This window comes from Schistocerca nitens, chromosome 4, assembly GCF_023898315.1.
Source record: "Schistocerca nitens isolate TAMUIC-IGC-003100 chromosome 4, iqSchNite1.1, whole genome shotgun sequence".
Classification (NCBI taxonomy): domain Eukaryota; kingdom Metazoa; phylum Arthropoda; class Insecta; order Orthoptera; family Acrididae; genus Schistocerca; species Schistocerca nitens.
The window spans coordinates 154,829,440-154,843,452 of record NC_064617.1 but is presented as its reverse complement, the minus strand read 5'-3'; the positions used below and the strand labels follow the sequence as shown (position 1 = coordinate 154,843,452).

General features: G+C 41.4%; 1 protein-coding gene across 1 annotated transcript in view; it reads left to right on the top strand.

Annotated features, from left to right (window-relative positions):
• LOC126252174 (leucine-rich repeat-containing protein 23-like) overlaps positions 1–14,013 on the top strand; it is a 118,160-nt gene that overhangs the window by 86,523 nt on the left and 17,624 nt on the right. Inside the window, exon 2 of the mRNA XM_049953043.1 lies at positions 2,403–2,624. Coding sequence (XP_049809000.1) covers positions 2,403–2,624 — 222 coding nt within the window. The remainder of the gene's footprint in view (positions 1–2,402; positions 2,625–14,013) is intronic.

Genomic DNA, 14,013 nt, shown 5'->3' with positions numbered 1-14,013 from the left:
GACAGAGACAAGAAGCGAGTCTGGTATTTGCCGATCAACAGAATGGTGCCACTTGATGCTTTGTTTGGGGACTGTGGGATGAAGGGAGGGTGATATCTGGTCTTTATTTGGTGGTATTTAGTAACATGATCTGTAATTAGGACATTGGGCCGTTTTGACCTTTGTGGCAGTGCCGTGACGATAGACACACATGTGGGAGACCTCAAACAGTGACTACTGTACCGTAATACATTCCATTCCTAGGTAATTACAGTTACTACGTCATGGGGAGTGGTGGTGGTGGGGATCAGCTGTGAATTCTACCCAAGAGGGGTAGCATTGTCTCTTGCAAACTGATTAACTAAAGAATATATAGCAATATATTACTGACTCTGATTTGAATTTCGTGGCTTGAGATCCTTTGTCTGCAGCACAGGGTGAGTCTTTTTCCTGCAAATTTTTTTCTGGGATACGTGGGGAGGGAGGGAGCGAGGGGTAAGGATGTGCAACGTCCTCTGGTGGTGACACTGTGCACTAGCTCAGTCGATCACTGCATGTCATGGTGAGCACACAATGAAAATTTTTTCCAACAAGACAAGATCTCAATCTGCAGCAATGTAATTACTTAATTAGGACATGTAGTTGCTGGATGTGAGTTTTTCCCACGAAATAAAAGAGAGATCCAACCTCTGCAAACTGAATTTTATAAATAAACACTATATCCTTTGCTATGTAATTGACACTGATTTGAATTTCCTGTCATGATATCCTTCATCTTCAGCACAGGTCGAGTCCTTTTCTCGCCAGTTTCCAGATTGTGGGAGGGCTGGGGGATTTCCCACAGAGGTGGGGTTAATTAATTGATCGATTTAATTAATTAGTCAATCAAACTGATAGATTGGGAGTGGCTATTCTAATAATTCAGGCCTGGAAGTGTACTTGTATTGGCGAAGGGAGTTCCCAGAGAGGTGTGGGAGAGGGATGGGAGGGGGATGGATGGGGGCTTTCTTGGAAGGATGGATTATTCCCAGGCACTCATAATCCATTTAGCAGAACAACAGCTTAAGGACCTGACAATCAAAAGAGAACAATTGGTTTGCCTCTGAATGTTTGCTTGCCCATGATGTAGGCAACCCGCACTAACAAAATGGTCTGATGCCAGCTTTGCCCTGCTACTTATGGTTCCCTAGTGTTTAAAATGCTTCTGAAATTCAGGAAAGTTTTTGCATGAACATGAACTTTAAAAAAGGCTAGTTACGAACTCAGGAGAAAGATAAAATGGAGTATCAAAATTAAAAAAAAAAAAAACTGATAAATCTGGAAAAACCGGAGTATATGGCAACAATAAAAGTGTGTGTTGAATTTTCATGACAGACAGTCACTGAAGAGGATTGTGACGCAAAATTATAAGACGACACTACAAAAGGCAGTACAAAATTGGATGTCCCATTCGCGAAACCTCTCAATGCCTTAAGAACACGAAAGGAGCTCTTTAAGTAGGGAATAGCGGGGTGAACTGAAATTCTAATACCACTCGTCAGTGATGCAAATGCCCCTAACAGGAAAACTTGGTGCCAAAATCATAAAACTTGAGGTACCGAGCAATGGAAGAAAGTGATATGGTCGAACAAGTCTTGCTTCACACTGTTTACAACTTCTGGCAGAGTTTACATCCCAATTTTGAAATATGGCCTGTGTTCAATGATGATTTGGGCAGCCATGTTGTGAAGGTCTGTGGGCCCCATGGTTACTCTGTGAGGTTGCATTCCTACCAAGGATTATGTGATCATTTTAGCTTATCAGGTCCATGCCATGCTACAATATTTTGTTTCCCAATGGTGATGCTGTGTTCCGAGATGACAGCGCCTCTCTTCACAGAGCTCACATTGTCCAGGAATGGTTTTGCGAGCACAAGGATGAACTGTCACAGCTCACCTGCCGAATGCAGTCACTAGATCTCAATATTATTGATCCTTTATAGCTTACTTTGGAGAGAAGGGTGTGTGATCGCTATCCTCCTCCCTCACCTTTACCTGAAATTGCCTCAGTTTTGCAGGAAGAATGCTATAAGAATCCTTTGAAAACCATACGACATCTTGATTTATCCATTCCAAGATGGCTAACGACTGTTTTGAATGCCAACGGTTTTCCTACATTGTATTAGGCATGGTGGCGTGTTGCGTTTTTGGAGTCTTCAAATTTTTGTCCACCATTTGCCCGCTATAATCAGGAGTAATTTCGTTTCTCACTGTAACTATTGGATGTTATCCCATAGTTACTTTCCATTATCTACCACTATCCTATAGCACATCCATTTTGGTTTTGATCACATAAAACATGGCATAGGGTTGTTCAGTTTGCCTAGCTGTCATCGCAGCATTGCCCCTCTACGGTATTCCGTTTCCCTGGTCTTGCCTGTGCAGGACTCCAACAGAGGTGGGAGCTGGTGAGCCGGTGCCTGAGGAGGAACCAGAGGAGGTGCTGACACGCGAGCAGGCAAGTGCGGCGCTCAGCCACCTGGGCAAGGCAGCCGATGGGCTGCGCTATGCCTACCTGGCAATGCGGCTGCCTGGCTGCCGCCTCTGCGACATCTCCGCTGCAGCCGCCTTTCAGAACATTCTCTTGATCGACGTGTCCAACAACAGGTGAACATCTTCCTCTGGCATTAGCGGGTTATACATGATACCATTTATTAGTCAGTATGACCAATTTCTCGTTAGTGAAATCACTGTTATAGTTCCCAGCCAAAGACTGATATGATACAACTCTTCACGCTAGTCCATCCTGTGCAATCCTCTTCGTCCCTGCACAATTACTACAACCTACATACTTTTGAACCTGCTTATTTTTACTCTCCCCCTCCCCCACACACATTTCTCTCCACTACCAAACTGACTATTCCTTTTATGCCTCAGGATGCATCCTATCGTCTGATCCCTTCTTTTAATCAGTTTGTGCTACTGAGTGAGCTAGCGCAGTGGTTAGCACTATGAACTCTCATTTGGGAGGACTACAGCTCAAATTCCTGTCCAGCTATCCAGATTTAGGTTTTCCATGATTTGGCTAAATCGCTCAAGGCAAATGCCAGGATGGTTCGTTTGAGATGGACATGGTCAATTTCCTTCCCCATCCTTCTGTAATCTGAGCCTATGCTCCTTCTGTAATGTCTGCAGTTTCGACAGGATGTTAAACTCAAATTTTCTTTCCAATTTCTGTCACATATTTCTTTTCTCCCCTTTTCAACTCAGTTCCTCTTCATTACTTATGTGATCTACCAATCTAATTTTCGTCATTCTTCTTTAGCTACTCATTTCAAAAGCTTCTATCCTCTGCCTATCTAAACTGCTTATCATCCATGAATCACTTCTGTACAATGCTACAATCTTGACAAATACATACGAAAAAGACTTCCTAACACTTAAATTCACATGTGATGTTAAAGAATTCCTCATTTGCAGAAATGCTTTCCTTGTTATTAGTCTGTCTGCATTTTCTTTCCTCTCTACTTTGACCATCATCGGTTATTTTGATGCCTAAATAGCAAAACTTATCTTCGACTTTAAGTATCTCATTTTCTAATCAAATTCTCTCAGCATCAGCTGATTTAATTTGACTACATTCCATTACCCTTCTTTAACTTCTACTGATGCTCATCTTACAACCGTTTTCCAAGACGTTATCTATTATGTTCAACTGCTTTTTCGTGTCTTTTTCCATCTATGACAGAAATATGATGTCACAGGCAAGCCTCATGCATTTTATTTTTCCTCCCGAAACTTAAATCCATTCTCAAATTTTTCGTTATTTCCTGTACTGGTTGCTCAATGTACAGATTAAAAACATCGAGGATAAGCTGCAACCCTGTCTCACTCCCTTCTCAACTACTGGTTTCCTTCCACGTCCTTCGACTCTTATAACTCTGGTCTAGTTTCCATACGAGCTGTATATAATCTTTTCCTCCCTCCTACATTCGGATTTTCAAAGAGTGTATTCCAGTCAATATTAATAAAAGTTTTCTCTAAGTCTACAAATGCTATAAACATAGATTTCCCTTTCTTTAACCTGCCATCTAAGATACAATATGTGATCAAATGTATCCAGACACACCCAAAAACATACGTTTTTCATCGTGAGAGAGCAGATTGGAGTGCTCAGCAGAACTCACAAGACTTCAAACGTGGTCAGGTGTATGCGAGATTTCCATACACCTAAACATCCCTAGGTCCACTGTTTCCGATGTGATAGTGAAGTGGAAACGTGAAGTGACACGTACAGCACAGAAGTGTACAGGCAGATCTCGTCTGTTGATTGACAGAGACTGCCGACAATTGAAGAGGGTCGTAATGTCTAATAGGCAGACATCTATCCAGACCATCACACAGGAATTCCAAACTGCATCAGGATCCACTGCAAGTACTATGACAGTTAGGCGGGAGGTGAGAAAACTTGGATTTCATGGTTGAGTGGCTGCTCATAAGCCACACATTACGCCGGTAAATGCCAAACAACGCCTCGCTTGGTGTAAGGAGTGTAAACATTGGATGATTGAACAGTGGAAAAATGTTGTGTGGAGTGACGAATCACAGTACACAATGTGGCAATCTGATGGCAGGGTATGGGTATGGCGAATGCCTGGTGAACGTCATCTGCCAGCGTGTGTAGTGCCAACAGTAAAATTTGGAGGCGGTGGTGTTGCAGTGTGTACGCGTTTTTCATGGAGGAGGCTTGCACCATTGTTGTTTTGCATGGCACTATCACAGCACAAGCCTACATTGATGTTTTAAACCTTCTTGCTTCCCTCTGTTGAAGAGCGCTTCAGGGATGGTTGTGGCATCTTTCATCACGATCGAGCACCTGTTCATAATGCACGCCCTGTGGTGGAGTGGTTACACGACAATAACATCCCTGTGATGGACTGGCCTGCACAGAGTCCTGACCTGAATCCTGTATAACACCTTTCACCTTTGGGATGTTTTGGAACACTGACTTCGTGCCAGGCCTCACTGACCGACATCGATACCTCTCCTCAGTGCAGCACTCCATGAAGAACGGGCTCCCGTTTCCCAAGAAACCTTCCAGCACCTGATTGAACGTATGCCTGCAAGAGTGGAAGATGTCATCAAGGCTAAGGGTGGGTCAGCACCACATTGAATTCCAGCATTACCGATGGAGGGTGCCATGAACTTGTAAGTCATTTACAGCCAGGCGTCCAGACACTTTTGATCACATAGTGTAATTCATAGGGTCAGTTTGCCGTGGGTGTTCTTCCATTCCTCTGGAATCCGAACTGATCTTCTCCAAGGTAGGCTTCTACCTGTTTTTCCATTGTTCTGTTAATAATTTGTGTCAATATTTTGCAAGCATGACTTATTAAAATGACAGTTTTTTAATATTCACACCTGTCACCATCCATTTTCTTTGGTGTTGGAATTATGGCCATTCTTTGCCATATGAGTTCTTAATATTCATACAGTTGGTTCTCTTTTCTGCAAAGGTCTCTTTAACATTCTTGTAGGTGGTATGTATCTTCCGCTTTTGAACGCACTATTGGCAGATAAATAATCACACTAGACAAAAAAAAAATCACTTTTTTAAAAGAATACACTGGGTTATTTGGAGAGCTGTAGATAGTGTAGAACTGGTACCAGGCGTTCATATGACCCTCCACAGCTGATGCTGTGGCAGTGAAATGATAGACTAGGTGGTTAAAATTAAAATTAGAAACAAGGACTATATAAATACAAATAATAATCAGACACACTTAGTTTATGAGAAGTTCATCTAATAGGGAAGCTACAGCTGACATACAGCATAACCAAACCTTAGTACTACACTTCATTAGATTAGATTAGATTAGATTTACTTTCATTCCAATTGATCCGTAGTGAGGAGGTCCTCCAGGATGTGGAACATGTCAGAAAAACAACAATACATGACAAATATTTACAACTAAAACAAAGAAGCTAATGTACCATTCCACAGGTCCTAAGTGGAATGATCGTCATTTTTTAATGAACACTAAGAGTCATTTTACAAATACTAATGCACTGAATTTAAAATAAAAAAGTTTTTTATTTATTTATAAGGTAATACAACTACTGTAATACTTATTTACAATGAACACATTACTGCACTGAAATGGTGCAGAAGTTAGATTATACTAACACACACACACACACAAATTTTCAATGAACACATTACTGCACTGAAATTGTGCAGAAGTTATGTTGTACTTATATACAAATCAGTTGGTTTTACTAAGAAATTCATCAATGGAGTAGAAGGAGTTGGCCACCAATAAATCCTTTAGGCTTCTCTTAAACTGAATTTCATTGGTTGTTAAGCTTTTTATGGCTGCTGGCAAGTTATTGAAAATGTGTGTTCCTGAATAATGCACACCTTTTTGTACAAGACTAAGTGACTTTAAATCCTTGTGAAGATTATTCTTATTTCTAGTATTGATTCCATGAATTGAGCTGTTCGTTTGAAAAAGTGATATATTTTTAATGACAAATTTCATTAAGGAATAAATATATTGGGAAGCAGTAGTTAGTATACCCACATAAGGAAGTGAAGAGAGTTGAAGATACAAAAAAGTGGATGAGAGGCTGATGATATTTACAAATTACATTCTTTTTATGTTTGCCAAAGATGATCAGGTCCCTTGACCAAGTATGAGGGTTTGAGAGACTTTTAGCTTATTTCTTCCTTTTTAGAATGGTATAATCCATCAAAGCAATAATGACATTTGCTAATTTACTGTTCATTGTACTCACGAGAAACTCCAGTATCATTTGGATAGTTCAGGTTGGTAAATAAAGGCATACATGTGATCAGGACAACTTACGAGCAGGGAAGCCATCTATTGATCTATGCTGTCAAATATAAGTGACAACAGTTATCTTTAGGGACAGCTCAGCTGAAACAAGAATAACCAATAACATTTTCTGGTCATGTGAGGGCCCTCGCTTGCTACTTTGATGCCTCCAGATTAGATTTGATCCATATTATGTTGCTTCCGTATTATGCCGACACTATATTGTGGCAGTTTTAGGTGCGAAATGTTTTGAATTACGGTTGCCTGAACTACCACTGCCAATCGCAGCAAACACTTGTCCTGTAGTCACTAGCTTTGTGTATTTAAATTTACTTTGTGTTTTGGATTGTTGTTTTCTTTTTCTTACTATGTAATGAGTGAAGAGACTAACCCTGGTGCACAATGGGATTCGATTGTGGCTCTCACCACAACATAACAAGTCAGCGATCCCTATGATCTTTACGTCAGTTCCGCTTTCGTGGAAGTACAGAACGCGGACGTAGGATGGCAGCTCTTCGATATAGAGGTGGGGCTCATTCCCTCGCACAGCTCTTCACCCCAGGGACAGTTCAAGTTCTCTTTTGTTTACGATCGTGGTCGATTGCCATGATATACTGTCTGCATACCATAATACTATAACCTGTGTGTTATGACAGTATGCCGTTTCAAGACAACGGTGCATTAAAGATTTACCACAAGCGTCAATCTTGGTACAATTTATTACAATTAAATGTCAGTTAACAAAATGCCAGTGGAAAAAAAGCATTTAGGAGAGCCTAAGATAAACGATACAAATGCCGAGTGTTGTATGTGTACGGTGTGGTATTATGGTTAGAGGCACATGGTTATTGTGTCGGAGGAAGTAGGTTTGCATCCTGCTACACCTGCATATGCTCATAATGGCTGCTCATAGCAGCTTGTAACTCTGCGAGTTTCTTACTAGCCATGATAAAAGTTAGTCCCATTGTCACTGTACAGGTTTGGCACCTAACCTTTGGTGATACAAATCTTCTAGGGGCTGACAGGAAGACATCAGCAGTCATATTGCCAACTACCAGCAAATGCACCGCCTATGTCGCCAAGCACACAAATATGGCCAAAGTAGCACTTTTCCTTTAATTTGGATCGCCACAAGCCAGTTTTCACTTAGTACTGTCCTTTGTAATTGTAGGGAACAGTTGACACTCAGTGCAGAAGACGACGATGTTCACCTTCTACTATTACATTCGTGAGATGATGGTGAAGTGGCAGTATGAGTTGATGCTTCTCCTCATATGACAGATAAGCATTTAGTAGCCTGCCTCCAACCTGAAGTAATCTCATGTCATCAAGGATATAATACAGTGATATGAGATTTCTATTACTGTCTACTAGCCTGTTGGTCCCTGACTGTTGGATTTCTGTTGCATGTACAGCTTGTTGTGTTATTCTGACAAACCATAGCAAGACGTCCTGCAGTTCATTGTGAGACCATTCAGCAATTACTGTTGTTTCCTCTGCAGTCTTGTAGTTATTAATAAACCGAAGACAATATGCCATTATCCGCTACAATCATGATAATTTTGAGAACTGACAGATGAGACCCTCTCCGATTGCTCCGCTGATGTGATAGAGGACTTTAGCCTTTTCTTGTGGCAACTCTTGAGATGCAAAATCGTTAGAGGTAAGTTACAGGCAATGAAGTGGAGTCTTCTTTAAGCCAGGCTGGCCTCTCCCACAAAAGGCTGTTTTCTTGGAGTTCCGTAGGAGACGCTCCTCTTGATATAAGATGAACTGGATTCTACATAGTAGGTACATGGTTCCATACTGCAGCTAATATGATTTCTTGTATCTCTAACAAACGATTCCCTACAAATGTCATCGTATCACTTCATGGAGTCAGTGTAGCTTCCCTTAAGCTTCAGTTCTCTCGTTTGACTCTGTTCTGTCTGAGAGAAGTGTTTGCTGCAGTGAGGAAAGAATCACCTAAATGATCTTGCTCTTGGCGAAATGGAAGGCAGACAAGGAATCTGCCTACGTAATCTTTCGTCATTTGTGCAGTGAAATGTGCTTCATACTGTCCTGTTCTTTTGTTGTTGTAACTTGTAATTCTTCTGCCTCCCAAAATTGAATGTGTTCGAGCATCCGTGTCACTTTGTACAAAGCACGACATTACCAGCCACAGTGACAAATTTGTGTACTCTACCATTTGATACTCACCTGATATGATTCCATCTAGTTCTGTCTCTTGAAGCATGGGATGATCATCTCGTAAGGAGATAGTTCTTGACCTTTGAATGTGCGGACAAGAGTCTGCTCCTAGCAATACATCAATCTTTCCAGGTAACCAAAACTCTGGATCAGTTAACTGTACACTTTGCAAGTTCCACGTACTGGGATCAATTACGGTATGAAACACCACCATAGTTATAACTGAAGTCTTCATTCAGAAGTAATCAGTAGAAGCTTGAGCACCATTCCCACTGTTTCATGCGCTAAAGTAGTCCTTGTTCCCAGAATTCCTGTGTCTGTGACAGGAGCAGAGCTCCCCTGTGTCCTTCACTTTGTCACCTGAGTCGAAGCACTTCACTTTGAGATGTGTTTAAGTGGACCAAATGCGTGGAATCACACGGCAATATGTCCAGGTTGTAGGGCGGATGCTCAAGCAGCACGAACATGAACTTGGCCATTACACTTTGCGTGACCGTAGAGACATGCAAATGCTCAATATCGTGGAGCAGAATCATCCCCTCCCAAGCAGTCCAGGCCCTTTGCTCTTGACAGACCTGTGTAGGCTATGGAGTGTCTCACTATACACATCACTGTTAATGGTTTGTCCGTACTCGAGGCAGTCAATGAGTATCAGACCACAGAAGTCGGTCAGCATCACCTTGTCTTCTGAGCGCATAGCTTTGAATCTTTTTGGGTGAAGGTGACAACACTACAGTTACTTACCTAGATGTCTCACTATGTTACCCAAAGGAGCATATGCAAATTTCTTCTAGTTTGGCTATTACAACACTTTGTTTCTTGTCATTAAACACTTCTTATATATATATGTTCAGGCAAGGTGTCAGTTACTTTCAGCAAAACTCAACATTCAATGGACAACATTAAACTGCTTATATAGGAGCCCACTAGTACCGAGACATGGTGTTTTGTTTCTGAGCAGGTTGCACCTATTCCATGAATCGATAGTCTGCTGTGTCATGTGGTTTGTTTGAATGTATGGTACTTGTGCAATGCTCGAGACTGATTACATGACATGCAGCACAGAAAAGTGCACCTTTCTTTAAAAGTCAGGAAGCTGTTAGAACTCACTGGTTTTAACTCTTGTTATAGACTGCTCAAACCTTTTAATAAGGAGCAGTGGCGTAATTATGTCTTGCTCCTGTGAAGGCACATCTAGTTGTAATGCCATCAGTGCTTGCATATTGCTTAAAGCATTGTTCAGTAGTGCACAAAGTTCACTTGCACTTGGCTTTAACATTGACGGGATCATGAACAGTTTTTTTAAAACATGCTGATGCAGTCAATTGAGGATTGTTGTCTACTAGCTTGTTGGCCCCCAACTGTTGGATTTCCGTTACATGTATAGCTTGTTGTGCTATTCCAACAAACCCTAGCAAGACATCCTGCAGTTGTTGGCCATATCATATGTTGCTGCATTGATACTGCCAAGAAACAGTTGTTAGTTATGCCAAACTGAAACTTTGTGCAAAATTCTTCTTAATCACCCTTACTAACAGTCACATCACTTAACATAATTTATCACTTTTTTTGTAGAAATTTGTGTCAGTATTTATCAGTTCACTATCGTACATGGGCTAGACAAAACAGCAGTCAGTTGAAGGTATTTGTCATCCACAAGGCATCTCAGTTTTCTACATCTACAGTTGGTTGTAATGAAATCATACAGATAAACTTCAAGGGATTGTAGAGTGTGTCATGAGGAGCGTATTGAGGATAGCAGCCTATGTCCAGAAACATCATCTAGGTATTGTAGAAAGTATTGAAGATAAGTGGCCAACAATTGCAGCAGGGCCAGTCCTTTGGCAGTAAAAGTGAGTTTGTGTGCTCTATGGAGATGTTACAGGCATGGCCACATTTGACACCATATAATATAATGAATGCAGGTATGTTGCTAGGAGCTCCACTTATGATCCATCACAGTTCAAACTTACATTTGATGTTGAACTAGGTGACCTAGCTGCAGGTGTTTGCTCCTATAACTTCAAAATGTTGAAGTGCCTGTCTTCGGATGATGTTCCTGACATGGGTTCCTATCCTAAAGGAGCTTTTTTTGAGTGTGTACTCAATTTAGTCATTGGCAACACATGGTGACAATGTACACATAATTGAATAAACAAATACAGAAATGCATATTTACAAGAATAAAAAGCTTAACTCTTACAGTTTTGTACGTAATGTTTTAAAAATTGAATTGAATTGCATTGGAAAATAATTAAAAGTGTCTTGGCTTACAATTCACACCAATTCTGAAATATCTTCATCAGCAAGACATATTTATAATTTACGTACACCATTAAAACCTACAGATTGTAATCAGTACTCTTGATGAAGTTAACTATCACTTTATATAGACGAACGTCTTTAGTACACAAAAGAGAAGAAGCTGATTGAGGAAGATGGTAGCCCATACTCAGCAATGTCTTCAGAAAGACCAACCATTCATGGTCAAATTTGGGGCACATAAATAAGATGTGGTTGACATCAACTTCCGACTCAGGATTACACTCACATGCTGGTGAACTGTAAACGTTGATCCGATGTAGATGTTGTGGGAAAGAGGCATGATTGAAGCGGAGTCTTGTGATGGTAGAAATCGTGGATCGGCCCAGATGTGTCCTCATGAACCACGGCTGTGAAGGAATCCGAGGTTGTAGCACTGCGTAATAACCGCCTTTTGTCTGTTGAGAAACGTTCCACATTTCCTGCCATTGTTGTCTTGCATGATCCTTGACTTCACGTAAGTAGTCTGTATAAGGAAGGTGCAGATCCAGGACGGTGCCTAAGGTTGCCGCTTGTTTGGCTAATGCATCAACTTCATCATTATAGAGGATACCAGAGTGGGAAGGTACCCACAACAAATGGATCGTGCAGCCCGTGCGTGTGCTGCGAATATATTCATATATCACATCCAAGATATAACTGTTGGTTGTTTTGTTCCATCGACTGTACTGAATGTTTTTAAGAACGCTTTGCGAGTCAGATACTATCAATATCTTGGGGAAGGAAGTGCTAGAGACAAACTTAAGTGCTTCCAAAACTGCCACTGTCTCCGCTGCAAAAATAGAAGTGCTCGAAGGCAGTTTGAAGGTTTTGCGGATCTGGATCTGAGGGCAGAAAAAAGCGCATCCGGTACACTCTTCTTGCGGAATTTTGGAGCCATTGGTATATACACAGAGAAAACCCGGCCATTGTGCTTGAACGAGATGATTGAAGCCTACGTTGACATTAGTACTGTCCAGCCAGGTCGTACTTAAATAATGGACTGGGATCTGGGAGCAGAGCGTTTGAAGATCATATTCAAAAACAGGTAGATGCGCTGAACACCATATAGAATGTATGACAGGTGACCAAGTGTCAAAGCTGGCACAAACGGCTGGCACTTTATTCCTTCTGTGGGATGCAATCCACAGTCAATAAATGCAGTCTCTACTTTGATAGACGGAACTGTCCATAATGGCCATGCCTTGAATATAGAATTTGTCCGATAACATTTGGCGCCTAATGCTCAAGGGCATCTCCCCTGCTTCTGTTAAAAGGGCGTTGGTGGGCGTCGATCGCATGGCTCCAAGACAGGTACGAATGGCTCTATATTGAAGAGTATCTAATTTGGAGAGATGAATCTTTGACGCAGTGTGGTAGAATTGACAGCCATAGTCTAATCGAGATCTTATTATCCCTCGGTACATGGTGAGTAAAACACTCTGGTGCACTCCCCACCAGACACGAGTGAATGATCTGATTACATTTAAACCTTCTTCACACTTGGTAACGGTGGATCAGATGTGGGGCACCCAGCTTAACCGAGAGTCAAAAATCATCCCCAGAAATGGAACGTGAGATTTTATTTGGAAGGTATACATGCCACAGGTAATGTGATCTTCAGTGTGAGCTGTCGTCGACTTGGAAAAGGGAACGACTGCTGATTTCTCAGCCGAGATCTGGAGCCCATTGATAGAGAGCCACTCATCGATGTGTGCGATGGTTGTGGTTAATGCCGTTTTGGCCTGAAGATATGAAGCAGCAGTAGAATAAACACATATATCATCAGCATACTGTAGGATTTTTGTGGGGGGAGTAAGTATGCGTTCTAGGTCTTGCGTATATAGAGTATACAGGAGAGGACTTAAAATTGCACCTTGCGGCAAGCTCTGGGAGACATAAAAAGGGCCGATCATGGTACCTTTGAAATGGACGTAGATCGTTCTTTGAGTAATCAGGGTACTGATACCATAGATCATCCGTGAAGGAATTCCAAATCCTGCCAGCTTGTCCAAGAGTATTTGTATTTGTACGTGATCATATGCACCCTTAACGTCAAGAAAAGCTGCCACTACTGTCTCTTTCATTTGAAAGGCTGACGTGATATCCATATTAAGCAAAAACAGGTTATCCATGGTCCCTTTGCCTTTTCTGAAGCCGTATTGACTCCGAGGCAACAAATTGCTTTTTTCAAGCCCCCATTCTAGTCTCCTTTTTACCATTCGTTCCAGTGTTTTTGCAACACACGACGACAAGGCAATAGGCCTATAATTAGTACCGACATTTGGATCTGTACCACTTTTGAGAATTGGAATTATTACTTGCGTCTTCCATGTTGATATGAGGTCTTTCTTCATCCAGTACTGATTAAAAATGTTCAAGAGAAAGTCTTTCACTTCTATAGGCAGGTGTGCAAGCATAGAGTAGTGTGTATGATCAATGCCAGGGCAACTGTCGCTCGATACTTTAATAGCTTCGTTGAGTTCTTCTTTAGAGAAAGGACGAAGGAGAACATGATAGCGGTCTTCTTCAGCAGGGAACCGATGGTCTAAAAATGGCACAATGGGAGGAGCAATTGTGTCTATGAATTCCTCTAACCAGGCCGTGGTAGCAGAGGGGGAGGAAGACAGTCTTCTTGTTCTAAACACTTTTATTTTATGCCAGATGCTTGCCATACTGGTTTCATTATTTGGGGACAGGCAAAATTGTTTCCAACTATCCTTCTT